At 42.9% G+C, this 14,636-nt stretch overlaps 2 protein-coding genes across 3 annotated transcripts in view; one reads left to right on the top strand and one right to left on the bottom strand.

The window, feature by feature from the left end:
- Positions 1-365: 365 nt before the first annotated feature.
- On the top strand, positions 366-7,977 carry pax9 (paired box 9). Of its 2 annotated transcripts, XM_069152728.1 has the most exons (4): positions 366-444; positions 1,140-1,754; positions 3,756-3,893; positions 7,715-7,977. In XM_069152728.1, exons 1-4 carry the CDS (start codon positions 441-443, stop codon positions 7,888-7,890), a joined length of 933 nt encoding a protein of 310 aa, XP_069008829.1. In that variant the 5' UTR covers positions 366-440; the 3' UTR covers positions 7,891-7,977. The 2 variants fall into 2 exon arrangements, with proteins under 2 accessions (XP_069008829.1, XP_069008830.1); XM_069152729.1 differs by lacking the exon at positions 3,756-3,893.
- A 4,015-nt stretch (positions 7,978-11,992) lies between these two features.
- Positions 11,993-14,636, bottom strand: part of slc25a21 (solute carrier family 25 member 21) — an 83,704-nt gene continuing 81,060 nt past the window's right edge. The window contains exons 10-11 of the mRNA XM_069152727.1: positions 13,666-13,718; positions 11,993-13,227 (exon numbers count right to left, since the gene is read on the bottom strand). Of these exons, the coding sequence (XP_069008828.1) occupies positions 13,166-13,227; positions 13,666-13,718 (115 nt within the window). The 3' untranslated portion in view covers positions 11,993-13,165. The remainder of the gene's footprint in view (positions 13,228-13,665; positions 13,719-14,636) is intronic.

The raw sequence follows: 14,636 nt of genomic DNA, 5'->3' as shown, positions 1-14,636 counted from the left end.
ATACTGCATCATACTCACACTATCTGTCTCAATAACAAACACATTCATGGTGGTATATCTCCAGTTTTGCTTTCTGATGGGAGAGCAGGATGAGGGGGAGGACTGCGGAGTGAGAGGGAGGAGGGGGGGGGGGGGAAATCGCTGCGGACTTGTCATGTCAAACTTTTGGACCAATCTCGTCCGTAGATAGAAGAGCTGGACCAATCAGCGGAGGGAGACGCTGTGGAAGCCCAGCCTCTTGATTTCAACAGATTGAAATGTAAGCCTGTCTCCGGCGCCGTCAGGAAACAGATCGAGAATTTTGTCCCTCTTGTTCCTTTATCGCACAACAAGATTTTCTTGGACACGATTTTTGGACAGTGGACACGCTGGACGCGGAGCAGGATCCACGCAGGAGGCACAACGCGGACACCGTATTCTTCATTTGCGGCTTTAACACGATGGGTGAGTTCAATGTTGGATCGTTGCTTTTTTTTTTTTTTTTTTTTTTTTTTTTTTTTTCTTCCCCTTTTTTTTTTTTCCCCCTCCTCGTCAGGGATGCAGCGAAACGGTCCAACGTACCACGGCGAGTTTGTGGAAATCTAGCGAGATATTGTCGGTCTGTGATGTTTTGACGGGGAGAAACCAGACTACTGAATTATTACGTGTCAGTTACGCATGGGTTTTTGGCTCTGAACGCTGGACACCCGCGTGAAGTTTAGCCTCCGTGTGCGACAGCAATCAGTCAGCAGAGTTGATACTTTTCACCCAAACGTCGTGCTTAAACTCAAATAACTCAAGACAAGCAGTTTATCACTTTAAGAGTTTGGTGAAAATTAAAGTTTAAAAAGTTGCGCCTCAGTGTATTGTGTGGATTTTTTTTTTTTTTTTTTATATATATAAACTTTTAGGAGTTTTAGTTGCACGGTGCTCTGAGAAATGACAAAACGTGGAATAAGTAATTTTAGACGCCCTTAAGGTGTTAAACCTATTTGCTGTATTTGATTTCTGTAAATAAGTAAATTGTTAGCGACGTCAGGTCTAATAAATAAGTGGTTTAACCCGCGCAACTGGAAGTGTGTCGTGGGCCTCGAGTTTGTTGCCTAATCTCCGTCTCATTGTTGTGCTCTTTTTTTTTGTGTGTTTGTTTTTGACACCAGAGCCTGCCTTCGGAGAGGTGAACCAACTTGGTGGTGTTTTCGTGAACGGCAGGCCGCTCCCCAACGCCATCCGGCTCCGGATAGTGGAGCTGGCCCAACTTGGGATTCGACCCTGTGACATTAGCCGGCAGCTGCGCGTCTCCCACGGCTGCGTCAGTAAGATCCTGGCCCGCTACAACGAGACCGGCTCCATCCTCCCGGGGGCCATCGGAGGCAGCAAGCCACGGGTCACCACACCCACCGTGGTCAAGCACATACGGACATACAAGCAGAGAGACCCGGGGATTTTTGCCTGGGAGATCCGGGACAGGCTACTCGCCGACGGGGTTTGCGACAAGTTCAACCTGCCCTCCGTCAGCTCCATCAGTCGGATCCTCCGAAACAAGATTGGGAATCTGTCCCAGCAGAGCCATTACGAGTCGGGCAAGCAGGCGCCTCACCCACCGCCACAACCAACGATTCCCTACAACCACTTATACTCATACCCGACCTCCAAAGTGCCCACTCCCCCTGGCATGCCCACCCTTCCCGGACACATGGCCATGCACAGGATATGGCCTTCCTCGCACTCTGTGACAGATATTCTGGGGATACGGTCTATTACCGAGCAACAAAGTAAGCATGGCCACACGGAGGGGCGGTCACATTTGTTTATTGCACTGCATTTAACCAACTTTTGAAGGGGTTTTGCGCGCAAGAGTGCGAATGTGTGCTTGTGTGTTGGAGAGAAAAACGGGCATTTGTTTTTTTTTTTCCCTTTGAGTTAGTCCAATTATTTTTGTTTTTTTTTATAGGCCTCCAAAAGTACCCATCGGAACGTTATGAACTCATGGAGAAGAGAAGGCTTAAACGCCATTTAACCTGCCTGTTGATATTGATTTGAAAGTTCAGAAACAGATGTTCCAGCTTGCAGTAATAATTAGGAGGCGGATGTGGAATATTAAGAGGGACAGCGGAGGGAAAGGCGGTGAGAACGAAGTGTATCAAAAATGAGGTGTGCTGAATGTGTGCCATGACTTGGTACTTGTTTTTGTGCAAGAACTGCGTTCAGGTGATTCGGGCCTCGGAGACCTAACTCGAGTCGCGATGCGTTTTCGGCTGCACGTGTTGTGTTTGTCGTGTCACACACGCAGGTATATAGGCCCAGATAGCTCTTCGGCTTGTAGCTTACTCAACAAGACCGCAACTGTTTTGGAAACAGTGAAACAGGATCCGGCATAAATCAGTGTTAATGGCCGGCTCGGTGGTGTGAGAAGGCTTTTTTTTTTTTTTTTTTTTTTTTTTTTTTTTCTGGAGAGCTTGTTTGCCAGTGGCAGGAAGGGGAAAACGCTTGTCAGTCCACTGCGAGGATTCAGGACGAACCTTGCAGAAACACGCCACGGCTGCTCTCCACTTCCACGCGAAATAATTAAAAAAAAAAACCCTCCCAACTCCGAGCAAACTAATCGAAACAAATGGGGAGGCAGATATCCACGAGAAATCACAGCGGCAGGAATGTCTTTTGAAAGGCTGCCTTTATAAACAATTTGTGCATTTCCAAATTATTAGCAGATGTTTGTGGCAGGTTTTTCAACGCTGGCTTAAGATTTTTTAAGGACGTTTGGTGACGTGAGCGCTGAAGTGATTTCACTAGTCAAATTACTGTAAAAGCCGGATGTGGAATTCATAGAAAAAGAAATATGTGTAGGCTTAACATCACAAGCTATTAGGGAATTTTTTTGCCTGAGCTAATATTTATTTTCAAGGCGCACGCGGGGGCAAAAAAAAAAAACCCTCAAACTGCTGTGAGTGAATTCAATCAATCAGTTTCAACATGCATTTTGCTTAACGCTCTTTATCGAGTTATGACATTGGTGGGGCTGCTGTTCCCTTAGTAAACACAGGGACCTCTGTATAATATAATATCCATCACGCAAAAAGGAGGGAGTCGGTGAAAGTAAATCTAATTTGTCCCCGACAGGAAGACGATTTGGTGGGCTAAAATGTCTCTGACCCACCAGAGAGTCGTCTTACTGCTAACCGTCTTCGACTGGGCCTCAATCTTCATCTGATCTTTAAGGAGGAACCAAAACATTTAGCCTCGCTCAGTCTAAACACATTTACTTCACGGCAAGTGGAAAAAAAAAAAAAATACGACAGATAGTTTCACCATTCGCCAGTGTTATCTTTAATAATCCGTCACAGAAAAAGATTAAGCTTCGTCGTGTTTATTTTAAATATCTCAGACCGATATTTTAAGAATATTTTATCTCACCTGCAGACAGTTGGAGAGAATAATACCAGGAGTACATTTGACTTCAGACACTAATGCTGTTATTTTTGTTTAATTGGCCAAAAAAAAAAAAAAAGCGTTTTAAGAACAACTTTACGCACACCAAAGTCCTTTGACAAATATGCTATTTGTGCGTAAAATGACAAATGAGCGTGGTTCAGTGCAAAATGTCACAGGGTTTATTGTCTCATGCAACCTGGCTAACCTGCGGCTGATGGATGCATGAGTAACAGCGGCCTGTGCCGGACCTTTTTTTTTTTTTTTTTTCCTCATCTAAAAAAAAAAAAAAAAACTCTTCCTGACTTCACTCTCTTCTCTTCTCTCTTTCTCTTTTACCCTCCCAGTTAGTGACAGTCCATCCTTTCCCAGCGCCAAACTAGAAGAATGGAGCGCTATAAACAGGACACATTTCCTACCAGCAAGCTCTCGACTAGTCAATGGCATGGATAAACCGCATTTAGACCCTGAAGCAAAATACACAGGTAAAAAAAAAAAAGAAAAGTGAACACCTCACATTTTTTTTGGGTAACCTGAAATGCAACATGAATTAAAAAAAAACAATCTATCAAGACTTCTGGAAATCAGCCTATTAATCTAACTGCAGTCTTAAGTATTTTTATATTTTAATAATTAGGCTGTGTGGCCTGGAAATTTGCCTTTCATAGCATTAATGCGCTCCTTCTGCTGGCTAAAGTAATGGTCCATTTTTGTAATATTTAATCATTTTTTTTTAAATTTTTAATTCTGGTTTTACAAGGGACACTTCCCTTAGATTATGCAGCTGGGTCACTGCTTTTATGAATGATTAATTTAATAATTAGTGGAGTTTTCAATAGCCTAGTTATAATCTTATTGGGTTTTTGAAATTAATTGTAGCGTGCTAAACACTCAGACACTAGTTGGACCCATAAATAAGAGCCAGCAGTCAATAGTCTGTTTTCGGTTTCCTAGTAATTTATTCAAGCATAAAGTATTTAATTCAAGCATACAGTATTTTAATGGGCTGGTTTCTGGTGCTGTAGTCCAGGTCTGAGTCAAGTCATTGAGCTGCGTAACAGGAACAAGCAGCATCACGTCATTTGTTTGTTTTACACAGCTTTAGGAGTATAGTAGGCTATAGGATATTATTTTGTCTCAACCAACGCTGAACAGTCGTAAAACCTAAAGACCTAAACGTCACTATTTCGCACCCGAGTTTATTTCAAGTCGACAAAATAAACGTGAACAGTTAAATCCAAAATAAAACAGCCGACGCCGAATTTCCTTTCATTTTGAATTATTTATAAAAACGATATTTTACCTGAATTTCCCATACATTTCTGCGAATACATTTTTTATAATAATCCCAAATTGATTTGGATCACGTTCACTTTTATTTAGCTTCACCTGTACTTTGTTTTAAATACGACGCTAATATCAGAACGACTCTTAGCAGGCCTTTACGTCTGCTTTCCCACAGCAGGTTACAAACGGAAAGGTCGTGATGACGGTTTTACGTGTGCGCGCATGCGCGCTTCATTTTTGTTCTCGTATTTTTTTTTTTTTTTATATTTTTTTTTTTTCAGGCCGTTGCGATTCGCGCTATTGACAGCAAAAAAAAAGGTTTCCATGCTGCATAATTTATTTAGCCACTCTATCACGGGGGTGGGGGGTGGGGGGGAGTTTTCATGCTCGTTACGCAGAAAACAGGGCCGATGCTGCGAGATTAAAGGAGCGTTCAAAGTGGACACAGTAACTGTCTGAGCGGTTAGCCAAGCAGCTCTACAAAAACAGAAGTGAGCCATTAAATGCAGAAAATAACAACTCTATAAATTACAGAGTTTACTGCATGAAAAACAAAGAACGGCGAAGCTTACTTCTTAAACTACTTAAACTAGTGTTCCAGCAAAAGAGAGGATTTTGCCTTTGACACTCAAAGATTTTTTTTTTTTTTTTTTTGTACACAAGGCAGCTCTGCCAAACAGGCCCTATCTGATGTTCAAGCTCGCAATTGTGTGAGACGGTCACGGGTCAAAACATCTCGAAAGATTTGAAACTACAAATCGCCTTCTTTCCAGCCATCAAAGTAAAGTCTTTAACAAAGCGATAGGCCTATAAATTGTTTTATATATTTTCTTAAACGTCGACTTGTCAAGTACGAGCTGAACCGAAAGCAGGACACGGAAAACTTCTAAAAAAACAAACAAACAAAAAAAAAAAGGTCATTTTATTTTTCGTCAAATATCAAGCGGGCTTAAATCACACGTATTTCTCCACAAGGCCAAAAGCCCGTGGTTAGAAACACGTGGCCTTTTAGGCGCTGTTCAGAGGGCAGAGCGGGGCAAGATGCACCCACGGGACCCCCGGAGGAAGAGGAGGAGGAGGAAGAATAATAAGAAGAAGAGCGTCATAAACGGATTTAAAGTAGAGTCGCGAGTTCAAACCCGCGCAGCGGTGGCGGCTCGTGCTGAATCTGATTTTTTTTTAAAATTTTTCTAGAACAATAGAAACGTATTGACGCGTTTTTCCATCAAAGTACGAGTTTAAAATAGTTGTAAATAAAAAAATTCCTCTCGCCAAATTAAAAGGCTCCTCGTGTCGAAACGTTTTTAATGATTTATTTGAAATATAAACACCGTTATTGGGGCGTGACGAGGCGAACCCTTTGAGTTTAACCGAATGGCATAAATGCTTTTCATTTTTCAGTTCTGGTTTTGCGTTTACTCAATAAATCAAAAATCCATTAAAAACACAAACATACATTATTATTAATATCTCTTAAATGACCAAAGATGAGCTTATAAAATGTATTTTCCATCAGGCCGTTTTAATATCTATTTTTTTTTTAATAAATCTGTAAATAATTATTTCCTCTAAATTCTAATATTTGCATATCTTATAGTGTATTATACTAAGTAGGCTACATATAAGTATACTTCCTTTGATAATAGCTGGTGGAGGAGGGCTGGACAAAATAAAAGGGACACCAAACAAAGGATGAAATCTGATGCAGCCAATTCATCCTTTGTAAACCTTTCAATTTTGTTGACTTTGTGTCCAGACAGGTGTTGGTTCAGCTCTGTGGTCGTTTCTGAGGCTGTAGTTAGTGGTGTTAAACTGAGAGGGAGTTTCCTGGGATTTTGCATGTAGTCGTGTGTATTCGTTGGTTGTGCGTGCGCTTTTTCGTTAATTGGGGTTGTGATAATGTTTGAGAATATGTTTTTGTTGTTGGTTTTTTTTGGAGATGAAAACAAACAAAACCAAAAACGTTTAACCCAATAGAAAGGCTGTTTTAGCACTTAATGAAATATTCGTCGGTATCTTTGAGCGAAAGGAAGACACAAACACCCACAAACGCCGTCAACGCCCGCCAACACTCACCCAGACACCCGCAGTCACCCGGCACCGACCCACAGACACCCACAGGCGCGTGCGTACAGTTCTTTTTTTTTTGCTCTGCAGTTATGTTTTATAATCACCACAAATGTCAGCCTCAGAAGGTAATTTTGCATGTCTATTTTAAAGAAGTAGCCGGTGACTCTGTCAAGTCAAGTGAATCTATGAAAATAAGCAACAGAAAAGATCCCAATTGTCGAAATAATTCTCGGAAGTCGCGGACCACCCAGGAACAGAAATTCTGCCTCCCTGCTGAAATGCTTTGGTGAATTCCTCAAGTTAAGTCCTGTCGCGGTGCCAGAGAAGCAAAGCCCATTCATGCTCCGAACCCTGCCTCATTCTCTATCATATTTCCCTTCTTCCTGCCTTTTCACTCTCAATCTATCATGACATCTGTTTTGTGGCGCCCCCAACCCGCCCGTCTCCCATCGTCTGGCGTGTTATATCACCGCCGCCGGAGAAAACGTCCACTTTCGGGTAGAAAACAAGGTCCGCATACTGACGGTCAATCATGCATGTACGGTTTTTATACTTGTTTAATATGTTCCAGGAGCATGAGAGCGCATAATTGATCATTCATACTTTCATCGAAATTGGGAAAATGGGTTTTTTATGTGGTGGCTGTGAAGCTAGAATTGAAGTCTGTGCTGTTTATAATTCAACCAACATCACTTTCACTTTCTTCTACGGCTTGCCTCCGTTTCTTCCCCCCTATTGCAGCTGCTTGCGTACCTGGGACGGGGGTCACTTAGTGAAGCAGCTAAAATATGTTTTTACACTCCCTATTTAAGGAGATACCGGTGGAAAAATAATTTGTGTCTTAATAATTCGGAGCCCCCCCCCCCCAAAAAAAAAAGTTCCTCGCGACCTTTCCGGGCCTATAGTGCAGATGTTCACCGACTAATCTTCGGCCCTCTTTTGTCCCCAGACGCCGAATGGATTGCCCACAGTGAACAGCTATGTCACAGCGCCCAGCATGCCTCACTACCGCCCTCCCACCCAAGTGTCACCCTACACGGGGTGCAGCGCCACCACGTCGGCCTATGTGACCGGACCCACATGGCAGCCGGCCAGTGGCAGTGCTCTATCTCCCCGCAGCTGTGACACCGCCACCCCGCTGGCCTTCAAGAGCATGACAGCCAACCGTGACGCCATCCACCCGGTCGCCGCCTCGGCGCTGTGAAGTCACCTCCGCAGACTGATGGGAGAAAGGGGGGTGGGGTGGGGTGAGCGAGGAGATGGAGAGGACTGGGGGGGGGGGGGGGACTCCCAAGTCTGTCCCCTCCACCCCCCCCCCGTGGCTTCGTTTCATTCCCGCTGCCACCTTTCTATGAAGGACTCGGGCCCCCGGGACCCATATTTGTTGCCGATGAGAACGCGACGCCGCCACCCGTCCCCCTCCGCCGAGCTAAAGGCAGTCAGACCGAAGACACACGAGGAATAAGCGGTCCGTCAGTCCACACAACAAAGTTGTTGTCTCAAAGAAGTTGCAGGACAGGTGTTCTGAAGGACTGATGAAAGACTGCTGCCCCATCTGTCAACGTAACTCCTCTCAGATTCTTTACTGCACACTTCTGCAAATGTCTTTGGGCAAAACGGGGTAATGTATAACTTCATGAATACGCAATCAGAGAAAAAGGGAAAAAAACTTTGCATTAGTGTTTCAGGGTGCTTATTAATTGCTATTGTTTTTTTTGTTTTTGTTTTTTTGAACGTTTGTATGCTTTTTGTTGTCGTTTATGATTTGATAAAAGTAACTGTCTTGCGGAGCATTGTTTTCCCACTTCTCTGAAAATGTGTCCGAGAGCTCCAGAGAGAAGTTTATTTATTAGTTTAAGGTACGTTGAATGAAGTGCAATTACAGAAAGCACGGATGCCTCCACGCACATGTAGACAAAATTGTCATCGGTCTTATGTTGGAGTCGAGAGCATTAACAATTGACAAATGTTGCACAATGAAATTGAATGTATCTTATTAAATTGTTTGGCTGTTATTGGTCTTCATGGCGTTCGCTGGTGGTTTGGGGGAATCCTCAACACGTACTACTCCGAGAACAGAAGAAGTATGCACCGTTACAGCTGACATATTTACAAATTTCTGTGTCTCGTTCCGTCTTAAATGCAGGCCATCGTGGCCTGCTGGCCTGTTTTACATGAGCAGGAAACTGCTTTTCATAAAAGAAAAAAAAAAGAAAAAGCGTTTGTGCTCCTGCAAAGCCTGGGTTTTCTATTACCGCACGTCACGGCTCACTAGGAAAGTTCATCAGGAAAGGTTTGAGCACAGTGTATGTCGCCACAAAATGTAATTATTTTAAAATCTTTTGGCCATTAAAATAGCAGAGATTAATACCTTTCTTCTCACCTCATTACATTTAATGTGGCCCTTAAAAATGATACCTGCATATTACCTGACTGACAAAGGAATATTTAGTTTAAAGCAATTCAGGTGTATATTTTATTCAAAATTAGTCCTAAAAAAAAAGTTATTACACAATTTATGTGTAATGTATAAATCGACGTAAAAGAAAATTGTGACATATTTTAAATTGAAAGTGAAGCGATAAAAACATAAGAAGCAGTGAAATATTTTGTTCTTTTAAACTTAGAAAAAAAATGACGACTCGAGTAAAGTCCTACTATCTTTTCTAGAATAATGTTCTAATGGCATGACAATTTTCCACAGTTAGTCTTAAAGAATTTCGGGTTTAGCGCAAGAAACCCCCAAAAAACTGTCCCTTAAAAATTGCCGATCGTGTGCCGAGAACTCGCAGACGGCCGGGGTGAGGTGGAGTCCACGGACATTCAGAGAGCCACAAATAGGCTCATCGGCCTGCGGTCTCCGAGGTCATCAGACATGTGACCCAAACGCGAACCTGCAGCAGCCACAAAATGGGCCAAATAGGGCTTGTCAGGGCCAACTCAACATGTTCATTACAAAAGAAAAAGCACGCAGGCCAGCTGACAAATGACATGGTTGCAAAATGATGCAAAAATACTTTCTGAAAGTTTTGAAGGAGGGAGGGGAGGAGGGCAGGGAGGGGGTGGGGGGGTTTGGTGTAATAAATTATGTGCGAGTCTGGCAAGTCCAGTCTGGCCCTGCAGTGGAAACCACACGTTTAACAAACTGGGCTCCAGCGTGGGCACGACGTCGTAGATTGATAGTTTTGATAAAAGCCTGCTCACCTGCTCCTTCGCATAGCATTTACCTGCTGCTGAGGAGGTTTCTATCCCTCCTGCGTTACAGCATAAACAGTGCCTCCGCGTGACAGTGTCAACAGTCCTCCCCATGCAGGAGCTGATTTGACTTGGAAAGCACTCTTCCCCGCATCCAGTGGTCACGGACCGTTGCTCAGGGATCGTTGTGTTTCTTTGACCGTATGTGAACCACATCACAGGGACGCGATGATCACACACACTCGCTGCACCAGCCACTCCCCCCCCCCCTCCCTTCGCCATCCCACCATCCATCACGAACAGCAAAATGATAGTTAACTTGGCATGAAAGAGTCGTTACATGCCCTGTTTTTTTTGTTTTTTTTTTACCTCAGCCTGCACACAACAAGGCCAAACAACTTTTCCTTTCAACTTAGCTACATGAGCTACACACAGTCTTGTTAGTCTCCTCTGACTCATACAAGAAAATTAAAATGCGGTCGTCTTAATTGACACCAGAATAAAAAAACAAAACAACAGGAACAGTGTGTTTTCTAGACAGGAGGAAGCTTCTCAAAAAGTCTGATAGTTCCTGCGTTCGTAGCCGAACGTCGGTCAGCTTTATGGAGGTGAGGTCTGAAAGGCGTAGTTTTAAAAATAGGGGCAGACACGTGTTTATAATTAATTATGTGGAGTCTGACTTCAGTGTCATATGGTTATCTTTACTTCTCCACATGCAATCAGAAACAAGACAGCCATTTGCGAGAGTAACACAGAGCAGGGATTGTAACACTGGCTGAGCACGGGACGTCGTGCATGTTTCTGCTCAGTGAACATATTTTTAAAAGAGGCTGACAACAGCCAGAGTGTTTTCTTAATGTCTTAAAACAACAGCGTTGAGCAGACAGGTGAGTAAAACCTCTTAAATAAAGAAGGCGGTTTGGAAAAAAAAAAAAAAAATCACCAGACGTCTGGTCCCGTGTCTTTGTGTACGAATGCACGGCTCACTGCTTTTTACGTGGAGAGTAAATTGCGCCCATTTTAATACCGTACATATTAATCATTAGTCACATTTGCATTGGAAGTGACAGGTAGAGCTGTGCCCAGATTGCAGGCTTGTCAAAGTGGAGCCACCGAATTGAAATGTTACAGACGAAGATGTGGAAAATACACGGAAAGGGTGTTTTAAAAAAAAAAAAAGAAAAATTTAAAAAAAGAAGAGAATGGGGAGAAGGACATTTCACTGAAGGTTTATGATCAGCAGGGAATTTAGGTGAAGGGCGGCTCCGTTGCCTAGCTACCGGCAATACAGGCGCACATGTTGCAAGCTGTCAAGTGTGAAACAAACATTCAGCCACACCAATCGCAGAGTGGACAGGTTAGCTGCTAACAATTCCATCAGTCTGCAAGCCGCAGTTGTTAGCCTGTCACCACGGGCCCCGCCGGGCAGAGAACAGGGAGCCGCTCCATTTTGGCAGAAAAGAAACTCCCACATTAAAGACGACTGTCAAATGCCAACGTGGCTCAGAATAAGCGACTACCAGATGAAGTTAAGATGAGTCTCTTAAAGAGCAGCCAAAGCGCCCGAGGCTGTGCAACAGGTGTGTGTGTGTGTGTGTGTGTGTGTGTGTGTGTGTGTGTGTGTGTGTGTGTGTGTGTGTGTGTGTGTGTGTGTGTGTGTGTTTGCATATTTGAGTTAGACTGGCAGAGGGAGAGAATGTGTGCGGTAACCCCCTCGACTCCTGCAGCTTCGCCCACATTTGAATTTCTTATGCTTGTTGTTTTAGCTTGCACTGAAGCTGTGTTCAGGGGAGGAGGAAAGAGAAAAAAAAAAAAGCACAGACACTTCACCAGCCGACAGATACTCGAACAACAACGTGCTCTGACGGTGCGGTCGACGAGGAGGAGGGCGATGACGAAGGGGGGTGGGGGGGTGGACGGGACTTAAGGGAGGTCGTATGCTCGTATCGACGTCGCAACACAAACCTACTGCTACACACAAGTGCGTAACCCAACCCCCGTCACATGCAGGCACACAGTGAGGAAACGAGTGTGGAGTTTAAGTTTTGCTTTTCCTTTTTATTTGTTACCAGTTCATGCAAGAAACTTCCCAAAATAGCTTCATTTCTTTAAGGTGTTGAAGTAAAAAGTCAAAGCAACATAATCTTTTAAAATAGAGGAATTTATAAAACTCCAATTTATTGGAGGAACACGACCTGTCGGTCATGCAAAAGATATTCATTGAAAACATTCTGCAGCCGGTCAACACAATGCACGTGCTGTAACTCGTATTGAAGCTGTTTATCGGCTGTTTGTTTTGCTTGAGATAATGTAAGGCTCCGTTGTACGAGTATGATTACAGTAGGTTTATATACTTGCGCTGACTGATGTGTGTTACGTACAAAGATGGATGCATATCTGCGCATCACTCCACAACTACAGAGTGAGTGTGCTGCTGCTGATTTCCAGTTTGGAGGCGGATGATCCAGCTGAGCTGTGTTCATGTCGGTCTACAAGATGAGATTCATCTTACTCAAGAGTGTGTCCAAGTATAACTAGTAATAGAGGTCGTCATGTAAACACGCCCTCATCTTTTAAAAAATGTTTTAACATTAAAGTCTCTAAAAATGGCTTTAATTTATTATGTATTTATGAAGTCAATATTTATTAAGAGTTCTACAATCTGCTTCATCAGACCTGTGTGGTTTGATCAGATGTCACTGACAGTATACTGCCAACGGCCCCACAACCGTCATTGGAGTTTGGTTTAAAATTTGCTTAACTCTGATTGGTGCACAGGTAAGTGACATCACATTTTCCCCAAACATGCATCACTCACTTTAAACCGGTGAGAAGAACACAGAGAAAAAAAACCCCAACTAAAATCATGATTAAATGAATTAAATTTGAAACAAATATATAGTGTTCGTGTAGGACCCCGGTGCACTCAGTCAGATAAAACGGCTTCCCGGGAACTTTAAAACTTATTGATCCGATGTCAAAAACCTGCCTTTTATTAGAAATGTGTTTGTCTATTTTCAGATTGTTCTTAATTCCTGAGAATCGCTGCGCTCTGATATATTGTAATGCTGTTTTGGTATTTTGCATTCATGGTAAAAACAAAAAGAAACTAACGAAAATGTTGATCTGGTTAGTTAACAATACTGGCAAAAAGGAACAATAAGGCACTATCATGGGTGTCCTTTCTTTTTGTTTTTTTTTCCTGTTACCAGTTCCTCTGTAGCCATCCAGACACATATTCATAGACCAACAGCATCACTGCTCCACCTGCAAACACAACAGAAGAGAGAGACACAAGGAGTAAGCCTTTATTTAAGAATTAATACCATTATTATCGTGGATATTAATGCCCCAGAAACACATGGGAATATACATATTATAGAAGCTTGTAAACTATGTGTAAAGGGGGGTAGACAGTATGTCTAGCTCACAGTATTTCAATTCAAACATTATTAGAGGTATGAGAAATTATCACGTAAACCTTGTTGTCTTTTTTTTTTTTTTTTATATTAAATATATAAGAAAAAACACAATAGTGAATAAGTCTGTGAAGGAAACGGTGCTTCCAGCCTAGTTTTCAGTTCATGTACAAATCTCAAACTATAAACTAAAACTATTAGGTGAAATCTTTTTCATCTGCTGTGACAGGTAATGTTACCATAGCGATGACTTCAAAATCAGTATACAGGAAGTGTTTTTTATTACCTGGTCCAAGCCTCATTATCTTGGGAACCAACCCCTTGTACAGCGCCAAGTACCTGGAGAAAAGATAAAAGACGTTAACGTACAGTTACAAAAAACTGTAGTCAGAATCCAAAATATCATGTCAAGATTTGTTTAAGCCCTGGCTGTTTTTATACATGTGCACTGATGGAAAGAACATTTACTCAAGTATTAAAGTGTACTTTTGATGTACTACTACTACTACTACTACTACTACTACTACTACTACTTTACACTTCAACTCCCCCACAATTCAGAGGTAAATATTGGCCTTTAAATCCACTGCATTCAAAAAACAACCGACTAAACCTAATAACTTAAGAAGTTACTTTGGCGATTCAGATTATTAATGCAATCTTTGACCAAACAAATGAACTGTAATGCATTGCAGTAGGTTAAGATACGGTTAGGTGAGACTTCCTGGAGGAAATTAAAAAGCTGTCTAGCAGAATACAAAGTATTTAAAATCAGCCCCACCTTCACAGCGGCCACATTAAAAGGGACGGACATGAGTCGTCAATAATATACTGTAACATAAATTATGCATTAGGAATACATATATTTTTGTCATTTTCGGTATATGCAGTCCGCGTACGAGTTCATGCGTGTGAATGCATCATTGAGTGCGTATGCAGAGTGCCTGCTTCTCCGTCTGCCTGCCTGCCTGCCTGTCTGTCACCCCATCACGTACAAACGGTCTAACGGCCAGCGCTGGCGAGTACCTGCCCCTTAATGCGTTCAAGGTGATCAGTGGCTGCCTGCCTCCGCCTCGTGCTCCCTGTCCCGCTCCCTGCCCCCGCCACTGATGGCGTTAATAAGGCTCGACCCACTTCCTCCCTGGCCCTCTGTCTGATTAGATTGACCCGTGGAGCGCCGCGCGGCTCGTTAGGGTCTGCTTAACGACGTCTCCCATAGGGACCACTAATTAGCTGGGACTGTGTTGTGTTAGGGAA

Source organism: Embiotoca jacksoni, unplaced genomic scaffold (genome assembly GCF_022577435.1).
Source record: "Embiotoca jacksoni isolate LCO1_2020_lvr unplaced genomic scaffold, fEmbJac1.0.p SCAF_18, whole genome shotgun sequence".
Classification (NCBI taxonomy): Eukaryota; Metazoa; Chordata; class Actinopteri; family Embiotocidae; genus Embiotoca; species Embiotoca jacksoni.
The sequence above is the reverse complement of the archived record's forward strand: the minus strand, read 5'-3'. Positions and strand labels throughout refer to the sequence as shown.